The following is a 23,161-nucleotide window of genomic DNA, read 5'->3' as shown; positions in this document are numbered from 1 at the left end:
GAAAAGTGCCTAAGTATGTCGTGTGATCATAGAATACCCTTAAAATTAAAAAGAAAGTTTTATAGGAAAGTTGTAAGACCAACTATGTTATATGGATCAAAATGTTGGGCGATTAAGAAAGAACATATCCAAAAAATAAAAGCTATCGAGATGAGAATGCTAAGATGAATGAGTGGTATAACGTTATAAGATAAGGAATGAACATGTTCGCGGTAAGTTAGGCGTAGCTTCTGTTGGAGATAAGATAAGGGACGAACAACTTAGATGGTTTGGGCACTTACAACATAGGCCACGTAGTGCGCCAGTGAGGAAAAGTGAGTTAGTTGAGGGGCATTTGAAGGGGTAGGGTAAGACCGAAAATAACTTGGAATAAAATAGTCAGGATTTAATAGCCCTGAATTTGTTGAAGGAAATTGTCCATGATTGCATGAATTATTGGATAAGGATTCTTGTAGCTGACATCACCTAGTGGCCACTTAAGACTTGATTTTTTTTTTTGTTTATTTGGTGCACTCTTGAAAGGTATTAATTTTATTTCTCTTTTTGGCAAGTAATATTCCTTCAATACATGTTTGTACAGTTTGACAATGATAGGATGTAGTAAGCTCTAAAAGCATTTCACCTGCTGAACTTTCTTTCCATTTCCTGTCCTTGTGTGCAACCTCTCATGACTCTTATTATCTTTTCCTATGTGACCATTTAAATCGACTCTTGCAAAATTTTCTCATGGGGCGGTATCCCTTTCATAATATTACCCATATGTTCTCAAAAAATGTTTTTCAATTCAAGTAAGTGGTAAGCCTAGTTGAGGAGCATAAACACAAGCCAAACTAAAAAAGAAAAAAAAAAGAATAATATTTTGTGCTCTTAGCCTACAACTGACTTAATTTTAAAATTTGTAATGTTACCTACTTCTTTCTTTACATCTGTGGCACTATATTTAGCCTTCTATCTATAATGATTCCAAGTGGACTTTGCTAATTGTTTATATGAATTACTATTTACCGGTTTGCTTGTGTGGGATTGTGGAGATTTAGGGTTCATTTCCTTGCGATCAAAATTCCTGCTTTTTGTGTTTCTAGGCATGTGAAGTTAAACTTAATCATGTAGATTTGGGCCATTGAAGAAAAATTGGAACAATCACCACAATGGATGTTATGGTATCAGCTTTCAGATTTCTTGGGATTATACTCTCATAATCTCAGTTTTAAGCCATCATTTCATGTAACAGTTGCCTTTTTATTTATTTATTTATTTTTATTTTAACCGCCCCAACCTCCATGTATGATGATGATTTCAACAACCGGATTTATTGATTAATTTCAGGAGTCAATTTATCATAGGAAAGTAGAGATTACTCCTGGCATTGTTATCAGATTTCAATTTTGTAAAGTTAGTGCTTCTCTTGGTGCTATGTTCAGTTTGTTTATTGCATGGTTGAAATGCTATGATTACTTGGTTATGTTTACATATAATTTCTTGGTTATGTGTTTGCAACTTTACATTTGACCCTGTTACTCTTCTTCATGTGCAATTACATGCATTTCCCTGCAGGGTTTGGTGAATAATTTGGTATCTGTTGGGTCCGGACGTGAAGCAGCATTTTCAGCTGCAGTTTTAGGAGACAGTGCTCTTATGGAGAAGGCATGGCAGGATACTGGAATGCTTGCTGAGGCTGTGCTCCATGCACATGTATAAATTGTTTATCTGCTGTTTATTTTTAATCTTGTGTTTTGTACTTGATCTGACCAGCTTCATGATTACCCTGCAGGCTCATGGGCGACCATCACTGAAGAACTTGGTCCAAGAATGGAACAAAATGCTGCAGAGGGAGATTGAGCAGACACCAGCATCAAAAACAGATGCTGCTGCTGCATTCCTAGCTTCCCTTGAAGAATCCAAGCTTACAAGTTTGGGTGAAGCTGGAAAGAAACCGCCAATTGAAATTCTCCCTCCAGGGATGACATCTCTATCTGCTTTTCTTTCTGCTCCGAAGAAACCTACTCCTGCAACTCAGAGTTTGCAGCAACAGCCAGGCAAGCCGTTGCTATTAGAAGCACCTCCTCCTCCTGCAGCAGCTAGTGCCCTGCCTGTATCAGAGTCGAGTGAACCAGCATCTGAGAGTAAAACTATTTCACCATCACCTAGTGACCCGAATTTGGTTGCTCCTGCAGAAAGTATCTCAGCAACATCTGTAAGTAGGACACCACCACAGGAAGTTGCCCCCCAAGGGGCAGCAGATGTTATGGGGATGAGTGTTCCTGCCACGCTGCCCATGACTGATCCACTCGCTTGAGAGGCAATAGTGTTCTACTAGATATTCTATTAATCATTCTTTTGGTCGGCAAATTTTTTGAACTCCATGGCCCCCCTTGCCCTTTTGGCCTCGAGGAACCATGCAGTTACAAAATTTAGGCAGCCAGAGCAGAATTTTTTTTTTTTTTTTCCTAGCTCCTTGCAGTCGCCTATTTGCCCTGTCTGTGTATGAGGTAGATTTTGGCTCTGTTGTCCTCTCACAGCCAATTCAACTTGATAGGAACATGTTCAAGGCTGTAGTTTTCTCGCATCTCCTTCCTTTTGCCAACCAATCCCATCCGATCACTCGTTTTCTTGTCCTTTTCATGTGAAGTTTCTGAGAGTGCCGACTAATGTGTTGTTTGTAATATATGAGTGAAGTGTTATTTCAGTGTAATATATCTGGGAATCCCCATTTTTTGAGCTTCTTGGCAAGAGGGTTTTGTTGATTTCTGTGTGAAATTGGTTTTGGGATGAACTTGAAGCCGAAGACTCTGAAATACACGTTTTTTCATAGTAGGTGGATAAGAAAATGTTGACATTGAGTATGAGCATTTTTGCCCCATGGTTTTAATTTCGACAAGGCTAGAATGGCAAAATACTTCTAATTTGTGCAGGTGATAAAATCCAAAAGAGGGTGTAGACAGGGGGTTAGCCTTCGTCTCTCCATTGAACTTTGAGCTACGTTTAAAGGAGGAAACATGTCTTTTAGGTGACATTCCAACAATTAAACTATGAGCTATTCTTCATGCTCAAAATTTTAGATTTTAATTTTAGGAGGCCCAAAAAAAGAGGAAACATGAGTTGCTTATGGAGTTCACTTGTTTTCAATTTGTGCACGTGTGTGTGTATTCTTTATTTTCTTTTTAAGTTTATTGTTATCTTTGTATTTCTTTCTATTAATTCTTAATTATTACCTCGAAATTTAATTAAGGGATTAAGTGAACATTTTGTTGGCATGCTATGACCACACTGTCTATTTAATATGTTTTTAAAAATGAATTGGGTATCAACAATTGAAGATATAATTATAAAATTTGGATATGGAAACTACTAAAAGGACAAAACAGGTCCCACAAAATTAAATGACCTGTGTTTGCCCAACAAATCTAATAATAATAATAATAATAATAATTGTCGTTTTCTAAGGCCAGGCCTAATAATGTGGACTTCATGAGTTTTTAAAATACATCGGACTTTTTGGATATTTTTGTGGTCTTGAAAGTGAATTAATACCAAGGTATAAGTGTCTAAAAAATATTTAGACTTCCTATAAGTATTTAAACCCAAACAGAAGTGTTTTTTTTTTTTTTTTTTGAAATTGTAAAAAATGTATCTTTTGTTGTAATAAGAATTTAGAGCATGTGACATGAAAAAGTATGCGAGGTGACCTTATTTTTGATTTGGCAATTCACAATTTTATCATTAAGAAAAATGTTGGGCATGTTGGATTTTTTTTTTTTTTTTAACGCCTGGTGTCCTTTGTCGGCATCTACCAAAGCAAGCCTTGGGATGCACTACAGTAGAGACTAATCCCACGCCCCACGGTTCTCACCCCAAGGCCCTGCAGGGAGGTAAATCAAGATTTGCTCAACGAAATAGGAATCGAACCCGGGACGCTTACTTGGGTCATAGGCACGTCCGGGTTTGTCCTTGCCACCTGAGCCAGTGCCCGAGGGTTTCAAGTGTTCCTTTAGTTGATCATATAACCAAAATTGAATGGAATTTACCAATTGGATGGTGGGAGTGTAACTGGTATACCTGGAGTATAAAGAATAATTTCTCCAATAGTTATCTAAATTGGGGTCAATAATTGTTGGTTTTAAACTTTTAATATGAAAATATGGAGAGTGGACCAAGAGAAACAAAAAGGGTCCATGCATGAATGAGTGAAGGTGAATACCTTATCCAAAGATTTAGTCATCCATGTGATCCAAAGTTCATATTTTGTCATTTTATAGGTGACCAAAGATTCTTGTTCTAAGGATTTGGCTCATTTTATTAGTCTATGAACACTCGACATAAATAGTAAGAGTTGATCATCAGAGGCAATTACCATGGGGGAAGGCAATGATTTGGTGTCCATGGAGGAGGGAGTAAAAGCATATCACACTACTTCAGCTTCATCTCTGCATGCCAAAGAAGAGTTTATTAATGAAAGATAATATCTTGGATGAGGGTTTAAGGTCCATAATCCACCAAGACCTCAAACATAGAGAGCTTCTGCTACAGAAGCCCCAAATGCAAAAGGTCTACCCGCTGATGCGGCAGAGAAAGGAGAACGACAGGTTCTTCGACCTTGCTGTGGTTTCCATCAGCCCTTACTACAACAGTAAAGAAGAGCTGAGAACAACAGAAGAGCTTAAGCCTAGAGTGGCTTTGGAGTTTGTCGCTGAGACCGAACGTCGCCCTTGTTGGAGGGTAGATCTATGAGCAACAATCGCACACAAGCAAAAATATACAAACAAGAATGGAACACTAGATTTACGTGGTTCGGTCTACTGTGACCTACGTCCACAGAAGAGCACAAATCCACTATAATCACCGAGAGAATTACACAAGGAGAAGGAGGAGGTTATTGCCCTCAACTCCTCTCTCACTCTCTCTTCACTCTGCCTCACAACACAACACCACACACTCTCTGCAACCCAGCTCTCTGAACTCTCACAATGCAGCTCTCTGCATGCACACACACACTGCAACTTTGTTGCACTCAGCTGCAACTCACCACACCACACACACACAATTACAAACACATATATATACACATGGGAGGGGGAAGAAGTCAAGTAAGGCTACTGCAAATCAAAGGTGGTAGGCAGATTGTTGGTGGCCATCCATCTCCAACTTCAACAATTTCAGCTGGGTGCAACTGCCAACACACATACGAGCCACACATCCTAACAATCTCCACCTTGACGAGTATCAACTCCCAAGTCCGCAGCTCCACCTTGACACAAACTCGATCAATGCAAGTCTTCATAAGTTGGTTCAAACGTATGAACCTTGCAGAGAGTACCACCTTCTTCATTGGCAAACCGAACTCATCTGTTCATTTCTGACTATGTACCGCTATCATCATCTCAGGTTAAACCACCAACCACTGTGGTTCCTATCAAGTGATACATCCCACGAGACTCCTTCTCAGTAAATATTATTGAGTCACATTAGATCACTTCCATAGCTCCACCTGCGACAGAGATTTGGCAACCCTTAGAATCCAACCGACTAAGGGAGATCAAATTTCTTCGCATCCTTGAAACGAGGTTAACGTCATCCAAAATACGGACCGCTCCGACAGGCGTCTTCAGCTTCACAGATCCAATCCCTCTGACATCGCATGAAGACCCGTCACCGAGTGATACCGTACCGTGAACTTCTTTGAAAGAAAGAAAAAATTCTTTCTTAAAACAAACATGAACTGAACTCCCAGAGTCCAAAACCCATCCATTATTGTTTAAACTTCCATGAGCATTCATGTTCTTCTTCATCAAGTTCCGGCACTCTCTCTTCATATGGCCGTACTTTTTACAGTATCGACACTGCACATTTCTTCGACTGATTTGTTGATGTGAGCTACTCACTGTTACAAGGGCCTCGTCATTACCATGCCATGTGGCATGTTCCGATACATTGACACCGTCCTGTGTCTTCTTTTCTTCTTCGTATCTTTTTTGATCCTCGTAGTCCCTCTTGAAGTGCCCCTTTTTATCAGAACAGTAACATACGACCTCGCTCGTATCTCGTCCTTTTGATTTCGAATGCCATTGCTTACCTCCGAACTTTCGATCTTTGCTTCTTCCTTGTCTCTCACTATTAGCCACTAAAGCTTGCTCACGAGACGCCACAATTGGCTTTCTTAATGTCTCAGAATCTTGAAGTGATGCCATCACATCATCCAACTTCAAGGCTTCCTTCCCCATGAGCAATGTAGTTACCAGACCATCAAATGAAGCTAGTAGAGACGATAATAGTTGAAGCGCCTTATCCTCTTCATCAATCTTTATGCCAAGGCTCAACAATTGGGTCAAAATCTTGTTGTAGTCGTTTATGTGATAAAAAAGACCGCTTCCCTCGTTCATTCGAAGTTGATACTGTTTCTTTTTCAGAAACAATTTATAGGTAAGGGACTTTAACATATACCTTTGCTCCAATTTCTTCCAGAGCTCCATTGGTGAAGTTTCGTCTAACACCGAATATTTAACTTCATTTTCTAGACACAATCGGATTGTACTGACCATCTTCATCTTTAATTCGGTCTAGTCATCATCTTTGAAATCGTCTAGCTTCTTCCTGATCAACGGCTTGATCAAGTCTTGATGAACCAAAATGTCCTTCATTGTGTTCTGCCATAAGCAAAAGTTGTTCCGCCCATCGAACTTCTGCATCTCAAACTTTGAAGTGCCAATATCTGCCATTCTGCTTCAATTCTCACAAAACGGACACCACCAATGGCTTTGAAATGGCCAAAAACCTTAGAAATGGTTCAAGCCGCTCAAAAAATCGACTCGAAATGGTTTCGAAAAGCTCAGTCAAACTCTCAGTCAAACTAGTCAACAAAAGTCAACTATTCTGTTAATTTTAACGGAATATTCCTCCGTTAACAGAAATACCTGACGGCGTTAACGGCCATTGATGCCGTTTGATGACGTGGTGCTGTGGTCACCCTGCTGACGTGGTGACGGTCCGACCTCCTGTGGGGCCCACCTGCTGATGTGCCTGTGGGTCCCACTTGCTGAGGTGTCATTGGGGCCCACCTCCTATGGAGCCCACTTGCGTCTCGATTGCTGACGTGACACTATATGGCTAATGACGTGTCATTGTACGACTACTGAATTAAAAAATAAGCTAAATATTTTATAATTTTTAAAAAAATTTAAAAATAGAAAATAGGGAAAGTTTTTCACAACTAAATGTACTCTTTCTCTTTTTGGGCTTGGGTGTAAATTAATATTAGGGTATAAGTGTCTAAAAATAAAATTTAGAGAGATTTTGTTTGTTTTAACTGTTAAGAAACTTACGAGAATTTTTTTTGTTTATTTAAATAAAATTATGTTAGAAGTTCATGCGTTTTGTCCTAATAGTAATTGTAATCTAACAGTTACTATGTTAGTAATTAAAAAAAGTTAGATTCATGTGTTTTGAGTACATCATTTGTATTCATTTGGTAGATGGTACATCGGAATGAAATGAAATTTATTTCATTTTTCTTTCAGCACCCAAATCTCAACCATTTCATTTCACAAAGCAAACGTGAAGTGTGGTAATTAAACGTGTTGTTGCATGAAGAGATGAACTCTAGAAGTTTGCTCCCAGAGGCATAGGCTAAACTGAACTATGGGAAGAATTGATAAGCCTATGTGGATCAAGCTAGGATAGGATTACACCTAGAAGGTTAGACTTGTCTTCAAGACTAATTTGACTTGAGCACCCTTTTTATTTTTTAGTTGGATGTATGGGAGCAGCATCTAATCTCATTCAAAAATTGCATCAACAAAATGGCTAGCAAGGATATGAAAAATGGTTTCTTTCCCAAACTAAGTCAATAGATTTTTGAAGAAAAGTGGTTTTTTTCCTAAAATTTATTTCAAAGGGATCTATAAAAGGCTAGCAATATTAGTTATCTGACAAATATTAGTTTTGTTTCTTACTTTTTTAATGCAGAGGTAAAGCTCTTGAACATAAAGATTGGTACATGCGCTGAGTATTTTAATATGACTAAAAATTTGAAAAAAATAAAATATTAATAATGTGTAAAATTAAATTTTATTTATAGATTTAATATACTTTTTATTTTCTTTCTCATTTTTCTTGGTAACTGAACATGAAAATGAGGATTCCTTTATATATATTTTTTCTTTTCCTAATATTTTTTGAGTTCCAAATGGACCTAAGAATGAATTTCAACCTTCACGCTATACTTCCAAATAAGGAATTAAAAATTTCATAAACATCAATATTGAATTTTTGAGATGCCTATAGTTTCCTTTTCAAAACTTGTCTTTTTGTCAAATTGAAAGGAAAATTTAAATTTAAATTTATTTATTTAGACTATTCAAAGTTTTGAAGCCTTAAAGTAGGTTTCAATCTTCTCATATTTAAGACTCAAGCTCAGATGCTTGAGCTCTCTGTCTTCGACCTTCTTATATTCTAAAAGATCAATATGAAGAAATGTAAAAACAACAGCAGCAGCAGCACCATCATCACCACCAACAAGAACAGCAACAATAGTAATAATGAACTCCCAGGGTGTGGTTCATGTGGTAGTGCGAGCTGCGGGAGTGCCTCTCACGAGATCAAATGTTCAAACCCTTTCGGGCTCGTTTCCTTCATTGAATTCCTGAAATTTACTTCCATTTGGAGTTGTGGGATCGGCTTCAAGGGGCGTGGGATTAGTCACGCGGACCGTAAAACGGACAGGTAGAAACCCGGTGGGTAATCCAAAAAAAAAACAATAGTACTAATGGAGTCAAAAAAATAAATGGGCCTTAGAATTAACTAATATGAACTCAATAACCTCCACCCCCACAGTTCTCCAGGCCGCTAAGGATCCTGCAGTTATCAGTTTTAATTTGACATCTTGAGGCACCAAACGGGCTCCAACCTCCCACATGTTCTCTGTCATAGGATAATTCTCAGACACATGTATTTTGGAGTTTTTTATTATTATCCTTTTCTTTGTATTTGTAGTTAACATTTTTTGTACTTATTTATGTATTTATATTTTTTATTATGATATACGGTAATAAAATTTATTTATTTTTTATGTGTAATAATGGGACAAAATGCGTTGTCGACAACTGCCTATAGTACCAATTTCTCACCCACCAAACATAATGTGAATCTCCCCAACCATTGGTGCGTGTATATAAGAGAAGACTGCGAAGCATGGGCGTGAGGGTAAGAATTGTTGTTCAGGGTCAGGGGTAATTGTAATGGCAGAAATTCAGGATTTGGAGTCCATGGAGGAGGGAATGCTAAATGGAGATCACTCTGGTCCCTCTGTGGTGGCAGCTGCAGCTGCAGCCGCAGGCGGCATCATCGAAAATAATGCTAATGTCTTGGATAAGTGTTTAATTGGGTCCGTAATCGACCAAGGCCGCAACCACAGTGATGCTCAGCGGCAGGAGCCCCAAATGCAAAAGGTCTCTCAGCGGATGCGGCAGAGAAAGGATAACGACAGGTTCTTCGACCCTGCTGTGGTTTCCATTGGCCCTTACCACCACGGCAAAGAAGAGCTGAAAGCAGCAGAAGACCTTAAGCCCAGAGTGGCTTTCGAGTTGACCCGGCGTCGCCCTGAGGATTTCTACAAGAAGATCTCAGAGAAGATCTCAGAGGTCTTAGCGGAGGCAAAGAGTTGCTACCTTGAGGATTCAATCAACAACTACGACGACGATGCGTTCTTGAAGATGATGTTCCTCGATGGTTGTTTCATTTTGCATTTTTGGGAGCATCCTTCTTTGTTCTATAGACATTTGGGTCGTAAGAGTGCATCTGCACTGTTCACTGACATTATTTTACTGGAGAACCAGCTCCCTTTTGTAGTTCTCCAAGCTTTCATGGACTTGATGTACCCAGAAGATGGAGGAGAAGGTCTCATTAATTCCAGACTCAATTTTTATTTGGGATTTGCCAAAAGAAGAGCGACATGGCGGGGAAATGAAGGTAACCAAAGCCAAAACTCTGTACACTACAAGAATTTTTTAATCCTGTGATATGTCAAAGTTAGTTGCGTTTGAAATGGTTAGCAAATGTGAAAAGGCCACATCAATTGTGAAAAAATCTTCTCCTGATTTTTTTCCCATTGGTTTCATGTAGTTTTTCTTAAATTATTGTTACTCATTTTATGATTTTATTCATAGGTGACAAGTTCCTGCATCTCCTACAAATCTTGCGATCGAAATTGATTTTTGATATAAAAAGCAATAGTGATCAAACTAGAAGTCCCAAAGACGGGGGCAAAAAAGAATTTCGTCTACGGCAACACTTCTTTCGTTCCGCAATTGAGATAAAAAGAAAAGGGATCCATTGCAAACCTAGCAATACAAATTTCGTGACAGATATTAGTTTTGTTTCTCACTTCCTTTATGCAGAGCTAAAGCTCCCACAAATAACTATTGGTCCATATGCCAAGCATGTCTTTTTTAACATCATCGCCTATGAAACAGCCCCGAACACGCCTACTAAGCTCGAAGTTTCAACCTACATATTTTTCATGGATTGTTTGATCGATGGAGTCGAAGATGTAAGAGAGTTGCGATCCCAAAAATTGATCCGCCACTACCAAAGCAGCGACGAAGAGGTGGTAAAAATGTTCATTGATACGGGAGCAGAGACGATGTGGAATTTGTATTTGCTGGAAGAAGTCATTAATAAAATTCAGAATCACTATGACAAACAGATTAATACATGGGTTGCTCAAGTAGTACACGACCATTTCAGTACCCCATGGAGTGTGGTTGCCTTCTTGGTCGCTATTTTTGTTATTGTTTTGACTATTGTCCAAACCTATTTTGCAATTTATCCTCGTTCTTAATGTATTGATCAATCATCTATTCTTATATAGTTGTGTTAAACAGTAATTCTAGTATGAAAGTGAAAAGATTGTGGTTGAACCCATCTTTAAGGTTGTAAAGTTTTAGTAGTAATTGAACGTTCTTATTATGTGTGCTTCTAAGAAAATTCTCACACCTATTTTTCAGTCTTTAACATATACTCCTTCAACGGCTTATTCTAACTTATTAGACACAACGACAAAGTAATAACAATTTTTTAATCAAACTAAAATATGTATGATGATATTTTAAGATGTTGAAGATAGATCATAGAGAAATTAAGAGTTGTGCTTGTAGTGTTGTGCCGGGCACCCCACCTGTGTCAAACACTAATACTATAACTAATGCTATTGAAAATATAAAAAACTAAAACAAATACAAAAACTAAGAATACAAAATAGTAAAAAGAACAAGACAATGATTTAACGAGGTTTGGTATAGAATTACCAACGTCCTCGGGCACCGACAATCAATCCACTACTTTTTGTCAAAGTGTAACTTTGCGGTGTATTTTACAAATGGAGAGTTGAACTATTTATATAGCTTCAACCTCAAGTCCAAAAAACACTTCTCACCAATATGGGACAAACAAAGAAAAAAATTCAAAAAAACTTATTCTAATATTTTCTGGAGTTCCACATCATCGGCGCCTTTAAAAAATATTCATACTTGCAAACAATGTTTGAACTTGATTGTTGTCACAATCTTGGTCAACATATCTGCGGGATTTTCAGCTGTAGGAATCTTCTAAAGAAGTATCTTACCTCCATCAATAATACCCCGCATAAAATGAAACTGAACGTCGATGTGCTTTGTTCGTGCATGATAGACTTGGTTCTTTACCAAATGAATAACACCTTGGCTATCACAAAATACAACAATGTGCTTATGAACAACTCTCAAATTTTCAAGTAAACTCTACAACCAAATAGCTTCCTTAACAGCCTCTAAAGTTGCCATGTACTCTGCTTCTGTTGTAGACAAGGCAATGGTAGACTGTATGGTAGGCCTCCAACTCACTAGACCATTAGCAAATGTAAATACATATCCAGTAGTTGATTGACGTTTATCTAGATCACCTGCAAAATTAGAATCCACATATGCAACAACCCGTTGTTCAATAGTATTATTTTTCTCAAATACTATACCAACATCAATCGTATTCATATTATATATTTCAAAATCCATTTCACAGCTTGCCAATGTTGTAACGACCCGAAATTTCTGCTCTATATATATATAAATTACCATAATAGCTTTGATATCATGATATACTCTCAAAGTCAACCTGAACCCATAAGTACTGGGGATTTACCTGGTTATACATACATATCACCTAAGTAGCGGAATCAAAATACACTTTACATATATACAATACCAGAGTTTTACTGTTCCTACATACACACATATATACCCTAAAAATCCATCATGAGTTTGACCTGACTACTTACCCTGCAACTGGGTAGTACCTATGTACTCTTCTATCACGGAGTTCGCTCCACTCGTCTGTCGGGATTTCCTAAAATATTTGTAATGCTGGGGTGAGACAACTCTCAGTAAGAGAAATAGACTAATATCAGTGTGAAATAATGTGAGTATTATCATACTATAAACATATACTGCAAATATTGTAATTGTAATATATACTTATCTTAAGATGTAACTGATATCATATGAGAATATCTACTTTTAAACATAATATATCATAATGAATTTTCACATCTTTAAAATCATCTGTTAAATTTGTATATTACTGAAATTATACTCTGGATGTAAATCTATGTATCATGACTCCACCCCTCATGATCCGGGTTGTGCGGCCCGAAGACTGGACTTAACGCTGGCTGGCCTACTAGGTTAAGTCAAACATAACATAATTATGCACGATTGCTCACCCAACCTGACATGCCCATCTTACTACACCGTCAAACCTCTAACAGATCAGTAACATAGTGGGTATACTACTACACCACTTACACTTTTGGGCTAATCGGCCATCGACCCATACTTCTTGAATCGTGTGGTTGCACTGTCGGCTATACCCAATCTGGTCCGCCTAACCTATTACAGCGACACTCTCTAGGGGTCGGCACTCAGTGGGTATCCTACTACATCGATCTGATTAGTTAGTTATGGTGCCGTGCTCTTATTATACGTAACCATTCGAGTTCTATTACTAGTTAATACATTTCACATAAAATATTTCTGTTCATAAACATCATTTTCACAATTCTGTAATAAAATCTGGCTTTTACATACTTCTAAATAAAACTGTTATTTTATAAAACTGGTCACGACATCTACGCCGGCTATCATATCTCGGCATTTGCGTTGGCTATATTATCATGGCTTCTGTGCCAGCTGAACTATCATGGCATCTGCGCTGGCTGTATAATCATAATATATTGAAAATATCTTAAAAATCTGCATTGTTTATGATCTTCTAAAAATTACTGGAAAATCATACATATTCTTTGAAATAATAACATTTCTAATACTTTGATATTACATTAAATTTATACTCATGCCACACGAGTGAGTACTATTCGGTACTATACTATAACATGCTATAAAACCTGTTTCCTCTGTTCAACACTAGTGTTCCCAAAAATACATTAATTCATAAATAAATTTCTAAAAATACCTGACTTAATCTATTCCCTTACCCGTTCCTGTTAAGCTTGCTGAAACTCTTAATTTATGCTCCGCGGCATTCGAAGCTCAATACCTTGAGATTACATTTTCCCCAAATTAATCAACTAAATCTCCAGAATATTTTCATTTAATATTCTCTAGGCCCTAAATGTAAAAACCCCAAAAAGGGATATAGAAGATTAGTGGAGTGATTCCCAAAAATAATAATAATAATAATAATAAATAAATAAATAATTAAATAATTAATCAGATTAAAAAAAAGGAAAAATAATTAAAACTTATTTTTATTTTTATTAATAAAATATATTATGAATATTAATTAAATTTATTATTATTATTATTATTATTATTATTATTATTATTATTATTATTATTATTATCCTGAAGCTAGAAGCTTCAGGAGATTCATTTGTGCTTTTGGTTTTCTTTTCTTTTCTCTTCTTTCTTCTTCTTCTTCTTCTTCTTCTTCTTCTTCTTCTTCTTTCTCCTTTCCTGCACGCATACACTCTTTCTCTCCTCTTAATCTCTCTCCCTCTTTCTTCGATTTCGTGGCGAATTTTCACCCGATCGAAAATCGAAAGATACCGCTAGAATCCATTCTCCGCTGCTGTCATTTCTACCGAAGCGGATCGGTGGTAGGAGCGACGTAGACGTATCTCCTGGGATATGCCAATTTCTTATTTTTCTTTAATTTCTTACAAATTATAAGCCCAATCGACGAACGGACACTACCACGAGAATCTAGGGATGATTCTCTACAAGTCTAGCGGGATGAAATTCTCGTGGGGTCGTTGTGAGTAAAATCCTAAATTTGGGGTACGAGGGTTATTAAGGGGTTTAATTTTAATTAATTAGTATTAATTTAGAAATACTAAAATATTGAGCATCTAGGGTTAAAGTAGCATTTCTGAAATTTAGGGTCCAGGTGAGTGCCGCAAGTGTAATTTTGGAACCCGCAGGCAAAATTCAGAAAATTAAGTGGGGTTGTTAAATAATAGTTTAAATGATAATTTGGGGAATATGGAGCTTAGGGAAGGTTAGTTGAGTATTGTTTTGGCGGAAATGGGTTAATTAATCTAGAAAAAATGTGAATTTCAGGATTTGAGTTTTGGGCGCCAAGGGAGTAGGATTTGGGTTCTAGCGAGACTCTCAGTAAGTCAGGTAAGGAGAATAAATTATAACAGTATTTTTAGAATTACCGTTTAAATTAATATGTGAAAATATGCTTATGGTATTTTTTTCAAAAATTATTAGGATATAAATATTAGATAAATTGTGTGGCATTTGAGTGATTTTAAATTGTGATATTTTGAAGTGTAAAAATAATACGTTATGAATATTAAATGAAAATTGTGTGGCATATGACCTGTGTTGAAAAATGTGAAATATAACGATGGGTATTTTCTAAGAAAATATTGAAATGAAAATGAATGATATGATTAGTGGAAAATAATGAAATGTGACATTTATTTGTGAGCAAAAATTATTTGCATGAGAACTGAGTTTGTACAAATTATTGATATAAGTATTTTGGAAAAATGTGAAAAACACGTGAGATATGATATATGTTATTACGAAATGATGAAATGTGCACAAAAAATGATGAGAATATTTATATTGAATTGAATTGTGATATACTGGAATATGATTGATGAAATGCCAATACCGTATAATGATTGTGGGTATGTGGTAGTGAACCCTAATAGATGATTATGATATTGAGCATGGTACCGTTGCTAGTGGTGTTAGTGCAACCAAACGGACTCTTGGAGCATGTGGCGTGACAATCGACTGTATCATTTTATAGGGTTGTTGGGCCTCCTGAGTCCAGATCAGGGTTATAGGCCGACCAGTCGTACTACAGATGCGTTATGTGATATGATACTTTGATCTAAGCAGGTCGGCCAATCACGGTTAGATCCAACCTTCGAGCCGCACAACCTTGACCATGGGGGGAAGCATGACGTGGATAGAAAGATCCTCAAGGTGGCCATGAGTTACAGAAACGATGTTGGTATTTGATACCGATGATACTCATGAGCTGGAAAGTAAAATGGAAAAGAAAAGTAAAAGAATGATAAAATTGGCTAAAATGAGAAATGAAAGAAAGAATGAAAATTGAAAAATAAAGAATGATAAAATTGAGAAATGGAACCATGTGAGTTAATAATATAAATAATTGAGGCGAGGTGAAACTCTCCGCCTGAGGGCTTACTGAGTAAGGTGAGTGCCCTGATAGGTATAAGAAGTGGCCATATCTGGCTGCATAACGTGTCAGGGAAGAGGGAAACTACCTGTATGGGGGGATAACCTTCCCTATTCTCAGGAACTTAGCGATAAATATGTGTTGAAAATTATTGAATTTAAGAAATGGTTTTAAAGCCTATAAAAGCTTGTGTTGTATATTTATATGATTATGAGAATGTGTATATCAGTGTATTTTCTTAGATGAAACAATGGTTTGAAAAGTAAAGTGTATTGTAACTAAACTCATATGGCCACACACTATAAATAATTTATTCCTTCTTACTAAGATGTGTCTCATCCAAATTATCTAAATTTTTCAGAGAACAGGGATAGACCAGGTGATAGAGCTCCATGATCATAGGGAGCTGGGACCCTGGTACACAGGGTGAGTTTTTGGATTAGGGGGTGTGTAATTCCCCTAGTGTTGAGTAGTTTTTGAGTTTGTGATGATGTATATGTGTATGTAGATACTCTAGGTATTATATTTTGAATGATATAAATACAATGTCTTCTGCTGTTAGGTTTTATAAATAAAATAACTTTTTACCCGGTACCCAATACGAGTCGGGTCGTACGAATAGTAGTAGGGATGTTGATGTGGTCGATTTGTGATTGTTATGGATGACGTGTGATTATTTATTTATTATTGAAAAAAAATTGTACGAAAATCAGGGCGTCAGAGTTTGGTATCAGAGCCTAGGTTGTTAGGTTCTGTAAACTTTAGTAAATAGCGGAATACAATACTAGAGTATAGGGGTGGATTTTGAGGAAAATAGGTGATGGGTAGATTGAAATGGGAGTTAGTGGTTGTTAGAGGATGAGGTGAGAATTTAGGGTTCTATCTTGCAGCCTAGAGACAGGAGTACTGGGGTTGTGTCTTTGTTTTTCCTAGGGTGACGATTTCAGGAAAACCATGGATACTATCGCTGGGTCTTGTTTCTGAGTGGTATGAATGAATCTTAAATGGGGATTAAGGATGTGGATAAAAGAATAATTTATGAGTTATTGTAGTGTATGGGTTATGTGATAGTGATTGTATGCTAAGATTAGTTGTTTCTTTTGCAGGATGTATATAGGAAATAACAACACAAATGCAAGAGGTGATGGAGTAGGGCCTTCCAGTATAGGTGGTGTAGACCATGACGCAGTGTTATGTAGCGTCACGTAGCAGGTGATGGTTAAGATGGCTAGGATCTCGAGGGAGCGGAGCTACACGATTGAGTAGTTCATGCGTATGCGACCCCCGTCTTTCGCTGGAGAAGCGGACCCATTGGTAGCAGAGAACTGGGTTCAGGACATACTGACAGTCCTCTCATGTACAGATGAGCAGAAGGTGTTATTTGCTACATTTAAATTGACCGAGGAAGCAAAGTGCTGGTGGAGGTTAGTGAAACTACTTGAGGAGCAGAGGCTTGGCCCTGTGGCGATGATGTGGAGTCACTTCCGGGAGATTTTCTTCGAGCGGTACTTTCCCGCTACGATCAGGAGCACAAAGGCATTGGAGTTTTTGTATTTGACATAGGGGTTTATGACGGTGCAGCAGTACGCAGTGAGATTTGTTGAGCTGTTTTGATTTAACCCGTATATGGTGCCATACGAGGAGAGGAAGGCGAGGAATTTTGAGGAGGGCCTGAGACAGAAATTATATGAGTAGGTGGTAGGTTTCCAAACTTAGACCTTCTCGGAGATAATGGACAGGGCTGTGGTGATTGAGATAATCATATAGAGAGGCGCAGCAGCCCAGGGCTAGAGAAAGAGGTCTGCGCCTTCTAATTTTCAGGCAGGGCTCAGTTGGGGGCCGTGGAGGAGATAGGATAGCAGAGGGAGATGACGACAAGGAGGAGGAGAGCGAGTAGTGCAGGGCATAAAAATGCCCCCTCTTTGTCCCAGACGTTTGAGGAGGAACCCGAGAGAGTGCCCAGCGAGAGAGGTTGTTTGCTATCAGCGCCATCAGCCTAGGCATATTGTGAGGAACTGCCAGGCACCGCCAATGGTAGCGACTGCTCCTTGACCATATAGAGGAGGCTACCAGGCACCTCGAGGTGGTCAACAGAGGAATACTGCTCCGACGCGAGTTTATGCATTGACGCCGTGAGATGCTGAGGCGGCGGGAGATGTGGTGATAGGTACGGTTTCAATACTATCATTTAAAGCTACTGTCTTGTTTGATTTTGGGGCGACTCATTCTTTTATCGCTCGAGAATATGTGAAGTTGTGTGGATTTGAGCCTCAGTAGTTAGATATTAGTTTGTCTGTTGCTATACTGACTGGGGCTGTAGGGATATGTAGAAAGGTACTCAAGGACTGTCCAGTCGATAGTCAGGGGAGGTCTTTCCCAGCTAATCTGGTGGTTTTAGATATGCATAGGTTCGAGGTAATCTTGGGAATGGATTGGCTTGCTACCCACTATGCTAGCATTGATCACTATCAGAGAGTGGTAGTATTCAGACCTCTAGAGGGACAGGAGTACAGATTCATGGGATCACGTGTGCGCACCCCACCTCAGTTACTATCTGCTATTCAGGCACGTAGATTGCTATTAGAAGGCTGCCAAGGATATTTAGCCTGTGCGAAGGCAGTATCATAAGGGGAGATGAGGGTGGAGGATATCCCAGTGGTGAGGGATTTTCATGATGTATTTTTCAAGGATTTGCCGGGACTACCTCCTGATTGTGAGGTAGAGTTCGTTATTGATCTGGTTCCAGGGATAACGTCGATTTCGAAGTTGTCACATAGAATGACATCAGTAGAGCTGAAAGAATTGAAAGAACAGCTGCAGGAACTGTTAGATAAGGGATTTATTCGGCCTAGTGTGTCACCTTGGGAGCATGGGTTTTATTTTTGAGGAAGAAGGATGGGTCGATGAGGTTGTGAATTGACTATAGGGAAATAAACAAAGTGACTATCAAGAATAAAAACCCGCTCCCGCGTATTGATGATTTGTTTAACCAGTTACAGGGGACACAAATTTTTTCAAAGATAGATTTATGCTCCGGGTATCATCAGGTGAAAGTCAAGGCGGAAGATGTTCCGAAGACAACATTCAAAACACTGTACGAGCACTATGAATTTTTGGTTATGCCATTTGGGTTGACGAATGTTGCTACTGTAACGCCCCAACCTGAGTCTGCCAGGGAGCACTGCGTCTCTGCTCCTCCACCTAGACCAGACAACAGGGGTGGGCCTTATCAGACTAATGACTGGCCCCACAGATCAACACGTATCCTTTTCAGTGTGTTTTGTCTTCACTCACACACTTCCTGAGAAAACTTCCCAAGTGATCACCCATCCCAAGATTGCTCCAAGCCAAGCATGCTTAACTATGGAGTTCTTATGGGAATGCTCTCGAAAAGAAAGGTGCACCTTGTTGATATGGGTAGTAACATCTAATCTTTTAAGTCTTTCATCCATGAGGTATCACATTCTCCCCCACTTATAGAATGAAACGTCCTCGTTGCGAACCCACATTTCCAAACCCAGGCGATGTGAATCTCATCACACTTCCGGCTGGGTGTTGGCTCTAATACCATTTGTAACGCCCCAACTTGTGTCTTCTAGGGAGCACTCCATCTCTCCTCCTCCACCTAGACCAGAAAACAGGGCTGAGCCTTATCAGACTAATGACTGGCCCCATAGATAAACATGTATCCTTTTCAGTGTGTTTTGTCCTCACTCACACACTTCCTGAGAAAACTTCCCAGGTGGTCACCCATCCCAAGATTGCTCCAAGCCAACCATGCTTAACTATGAAGTTTTTATGGGAAAACTCCCGAAAATAAAGGTGCACCTTATTGATATGGGTAGTAACATCTAATCTTTTAAGTCTTTCATCCATGGGGTATCACACCTGTAGTGTTTATGGATTTGATGAAAATAGCCTTTCACTAGTATTTGGATTAGTTTGTGGTAGTATTTATTGATGATATACTGGTGTATTCGAAGAGTCTAGAGGAGCATGAGGAGCATGTGAGTATAGTGCTTCAGGTATTGCGAGAGAAGAAGCTTTATGCGAAGCTTAAGAAGTGTGAGTTCTGGCTGGAACATGTTACCTTCCTTGGACACGTTATATCTAGGGATTGTATTTCTGTTGATTCGAGTAAGATTAAGGCGGTAGTAGACTGGGTACAACCAAAAAACGTGCACGAGATTAGGAGTTTCTTGGGATTGGTTGGGTACTACCGTAGGTTTGTTGAGGGCTTCTCGAGACTATCAGGCTTGCTGACTAGATTGACGAGCATGGGAGTGAAGTTTGAGTGGCTCACTACACCTGTGTTGACGATTCCTTCAGGAGAATAGGGGTTCGTAATTTACAGTGATGCATCCCATAAAGGGCTCGGATGCGTGTTGATGCAGTGACGGAGAGTGATAACCTATGCCTCACGACAGTTGAAAGAATATGAGAAGAACTACCTTACCCATGATTTGGAATTGGCAGCGATTGTTTACGCACTAAAGATTTGGAGGCACTATCTATATGGGGGTAGGTGTGAGATATTTATTGACCATAAGAGTTTAAAATATTTATTCACGCAGAAGGAATTGAATATGAGGTAGAGGAGATGACTGGAGCTAATAAAGGATTATGATTGCACTATCAGCTACCACTCATGAAAGACTAATGTGGTCACTAATGCTTTGAGTCAGAAATCAGTGGATTCTTTCGTATCTGTAGTGGAGATTCAGCATACGATCCAGATGGACCTAGAGAGGCTCGTTGTGGAGCTGGTAGAGGGAAATTACAAGGAGTTTATTACTGACTTGGTTTTGCAGCCAACTCTACATGAGAGAATTAAAGTAGCCCAGAGAAATGATGCAAAACTAGTAGAGCTTATGGGGAAGGTATATGATAGTCAGGAAACAAGAGTTCAGTATGTCAGATGATGGAGCATTGTGTTTTCGTACCAGGTTATGCGTTCTTGTCGATCCTGAGATCAAGAAGGTCATTCTGTAGGAAGCACATCGGTCCTTGTATACTGTACATCCAGGTAGTACTAAAATGTACAGGGATCTTCAAGAGTCCTTCTGGTGGAGCAACATGAAGAGGAAGATAGCCCAGTATGTGGATTAGTGTTTGACATACCAGCAAGTGAAGGCTGAGCACCAGAGACTGGCGGGATCATTGCAGTCACTTCACATTCCTGAGTGGAAGTGGGAGCATATAGTGATGAATTTTGTCACAGGATTACCGCCGGCGTTGTGTGGACAGGACGCTATTTGGGTAGTGGTGGATCGACTAACAAAGACTGCCCACTTTTTGCTGATCAGTTAGCTACTCCATGGACAGATTGACTGAATTATATATCCAAGAGATAGTTAGGTTCCACGATGTCCTAGTGTCCATAGTTTCATATAGAGACCCACGGTTCACATCTCTTTTTTGGAAGAGAGTGCAAGGGGCCATGGGTTCTTAGTTGTCGTTCAGCATAGCTTTTCATCCTCAGATAGATGGGCAGACGTAGAGGATGATACAGATTCTGGAGGATATGCTGCGAACATGTGTGCTGGACTTTGGAGGTTGTTGGATGCAGTATTTGCCACTGGTTGAGTTTGTGTATAACAACAGCTACCAGTCCAGCATTGTGATAGCACTATATAAGACGATTTATGGCAAGAAGTGTCAATCCCCGTTGTATTGGGAAGAGGTTGGAGAGAGACAGGTATTGGGGTTAGAGCTGATACAGTAGACTCATGATAAAGTCAGACTCATTAGAGACAGGATTAGGACAGCGCAGAATCGGCAGAAGAGTTATGCTGATACTTGTCGGTGAGAATTGGAGTTTGACGCAGGAGATCACGTGTTCCTGAAGGTGGCACCAATGAAGGGAGTTATGAGGTTCGGGAGGAAGGGTAAGTTGAGCCATAGGTATATTGGACCATTCGAGATTCTTGAGCGAGTGGTTCCAGTTGTTTATCGTTTGACATTACCACTGATCCTATCTAGGATCCATGACGTATTCCATGTTGCTATACTGAGGAAATATGTCCCAGACCCCTCCCATGTGATTAGATATGAAACACTAGAGTTGGGTGATACTTTAACTTATGAGGAAGTGCTAGTGCAGATTCTTGATTAGAAGGAACAAAAGCTACGCACGAAGAAGAATACACTGGTGAAAGTTTTATGACGCAATTATGCCATTGAGGAGGCTTCTTGGGAACTGGAGGATCAGATGCGCTAGAGATATCCACACTTATTTAGTGGAGCTTAGAGTTGAGCTAGTCAAGTGAAAGGAATAATATTGTATATTTTTATTTGTATAGTGTAATGTAGGATAGATAGGGTTTTAATTTTGAAAAATGAATGTTTTAGGGGAATTTTGGAAAAGTTGTAATCTCCTAGAACCCTCGTTGTAACCACGATATTCTTTCGCCATAAGTGAGGGTAATTAATAAAATTAGGGTGTTTTCTCTTAAAGAATGGAAAACTAATGAATAAGTAAATTTCGAGGACGAAATTTTTATAAGGAGGGGAGAATGTAATAACCCCAAAAAGGGATATAGAAGATTAGTGGAGTGATTCCCAAAAAAATAAATAAATGAATAAATAAATAAATAAATAAATAAATAATTAATTAATCAGATTTAAAAAAAAGTAAAAAAATAATTAAAACTTATTTTTATTTTTATTAATAAAATATATTTTTAATATTAATTAAATTATTATTATTATTATTATTATTATTCTCTTGAAGCTAGAAGCTTGAGGAGATTCATTTGTGCTTTTGGTTTTCTTTTCTTTTCTTTCTTCTTTTTCTTCTTCTTTCTCCTTTCCTGCATGCACCGACACTCACTCTCTCTCCTCTTATTCCCTCGCGCTCTCTCCTTGATTTCATGGCGGATTTTCGCCCGATCAAAAATCGGAAGGGACCACTAGACTCCATTCTCCGCTGCTGTCATTTCTACATGAGCGGATCGGTGGTAGGAGTGACGTAGACGTATCTCAAGGGGTAAGCCAATTTACCATTTTTCTTTAATTTCTTGCAAATTATAAGACTAATTGACGAACGGACATCACCATGAGAATCTAGGGATGATTCTCTACAAGTCTAGTGAGACGAAATTCTCATGGGTCGTCGTGGGCAAAATCCCAAATTTGGGGTTCGGGGGTTATTAATGGGCTTATTTTTAATTAATTAGTATTAATTTAAAAATACTAAAATATTGAGCATCTGAGGTTAAAGTAGGATTTCTGAAATTTAGGATCTGGGTGAGCGTTGTGGGTGTAATTTTGGGACCCGCAGGTAAAATTTAGAAAATTAAGTGGGGGTGTTAAATAATACTTTAAATGATAATTTGGGGTATATGGAGTTTGGGGAAGGTTAGTTGAGTATTGTTTTGGGGGAAATGGGTTAATTAATCTAGGAAAAATGTGAATTTCAGGATTTGAGTTTCAGGCGCCAAGGGCGTAG

At 38.6% G+C, this 23,161-nt stretch overlaps 2 protein-coding genes across 2 annotated transcripts in view; both read left to right on the top strand.

Annotated features, from left to right (window-relative positions):
* LOC131160062 (uncharacterized) overlaps nt 1–2,718 on the top strand; it is a 60,146-nt gene extending 57,428 nt beyond the window's left edge. The window contains exons 20-21 of the mRNA XM_058115377.1: nt 1,555–1,692; nt 1,772–2,718. Coding sequence (XP_057971360.1) covers nt 1,555–1,692; nt 1,772–2,296 — 663 coding nt within the window. The 3' untranslated portion in view covers nt 2,297–2,718. The remainder of the gene's footprint in view (nt 1–1,554; nt 1,693–1,771) is intronic.
* A 6,410-nt stretch (nt 2,719–9,128) lies between these two features.
* LOC131159807 (UPF0481 protein At3g47200-like) lies at nt 9,129–10,977 on the top strand. Its single transcript, XM_058114979.1, has 2 exons — nt 9,129–9,960; nt 10,158–10,977. The coding sequence occupies exons 1-2, from the start codon at nt 9,231–9,233 to the stop codon at nt 10,829–10,831; spliced, it is 1,404 nt and encodes a 467-aa protein (XP_057970962.1). The 5' UTR covers nt 9,129–9,230; the 3' UTR covers nt 10,832–10,977.
* Nucleotides 10,978–23,161: the final 12,184 nt, after the last annotated feature.

This window comes from Malania oleifera, chromosome 7, assembly GCF_029873635.1.
Source record: "Malania oleifera isolate guangnan ecotype guangnan chromosome 7, ASM2987363v1, whole genome shotgun sequence".
Taxonomy (NCBI): domain Eukaryota; kingdom Viridiplantae; phylum Streptophyta; class Magnoliopsida; order Santalales; family Ximeniaceae; genus Malania; species Malania oleifera.
The sequence above is the reverse complement of the archived record's forward strand: the minus strand, read 5'-3'. Positions and strand labels throughout refer to the sequence as shown.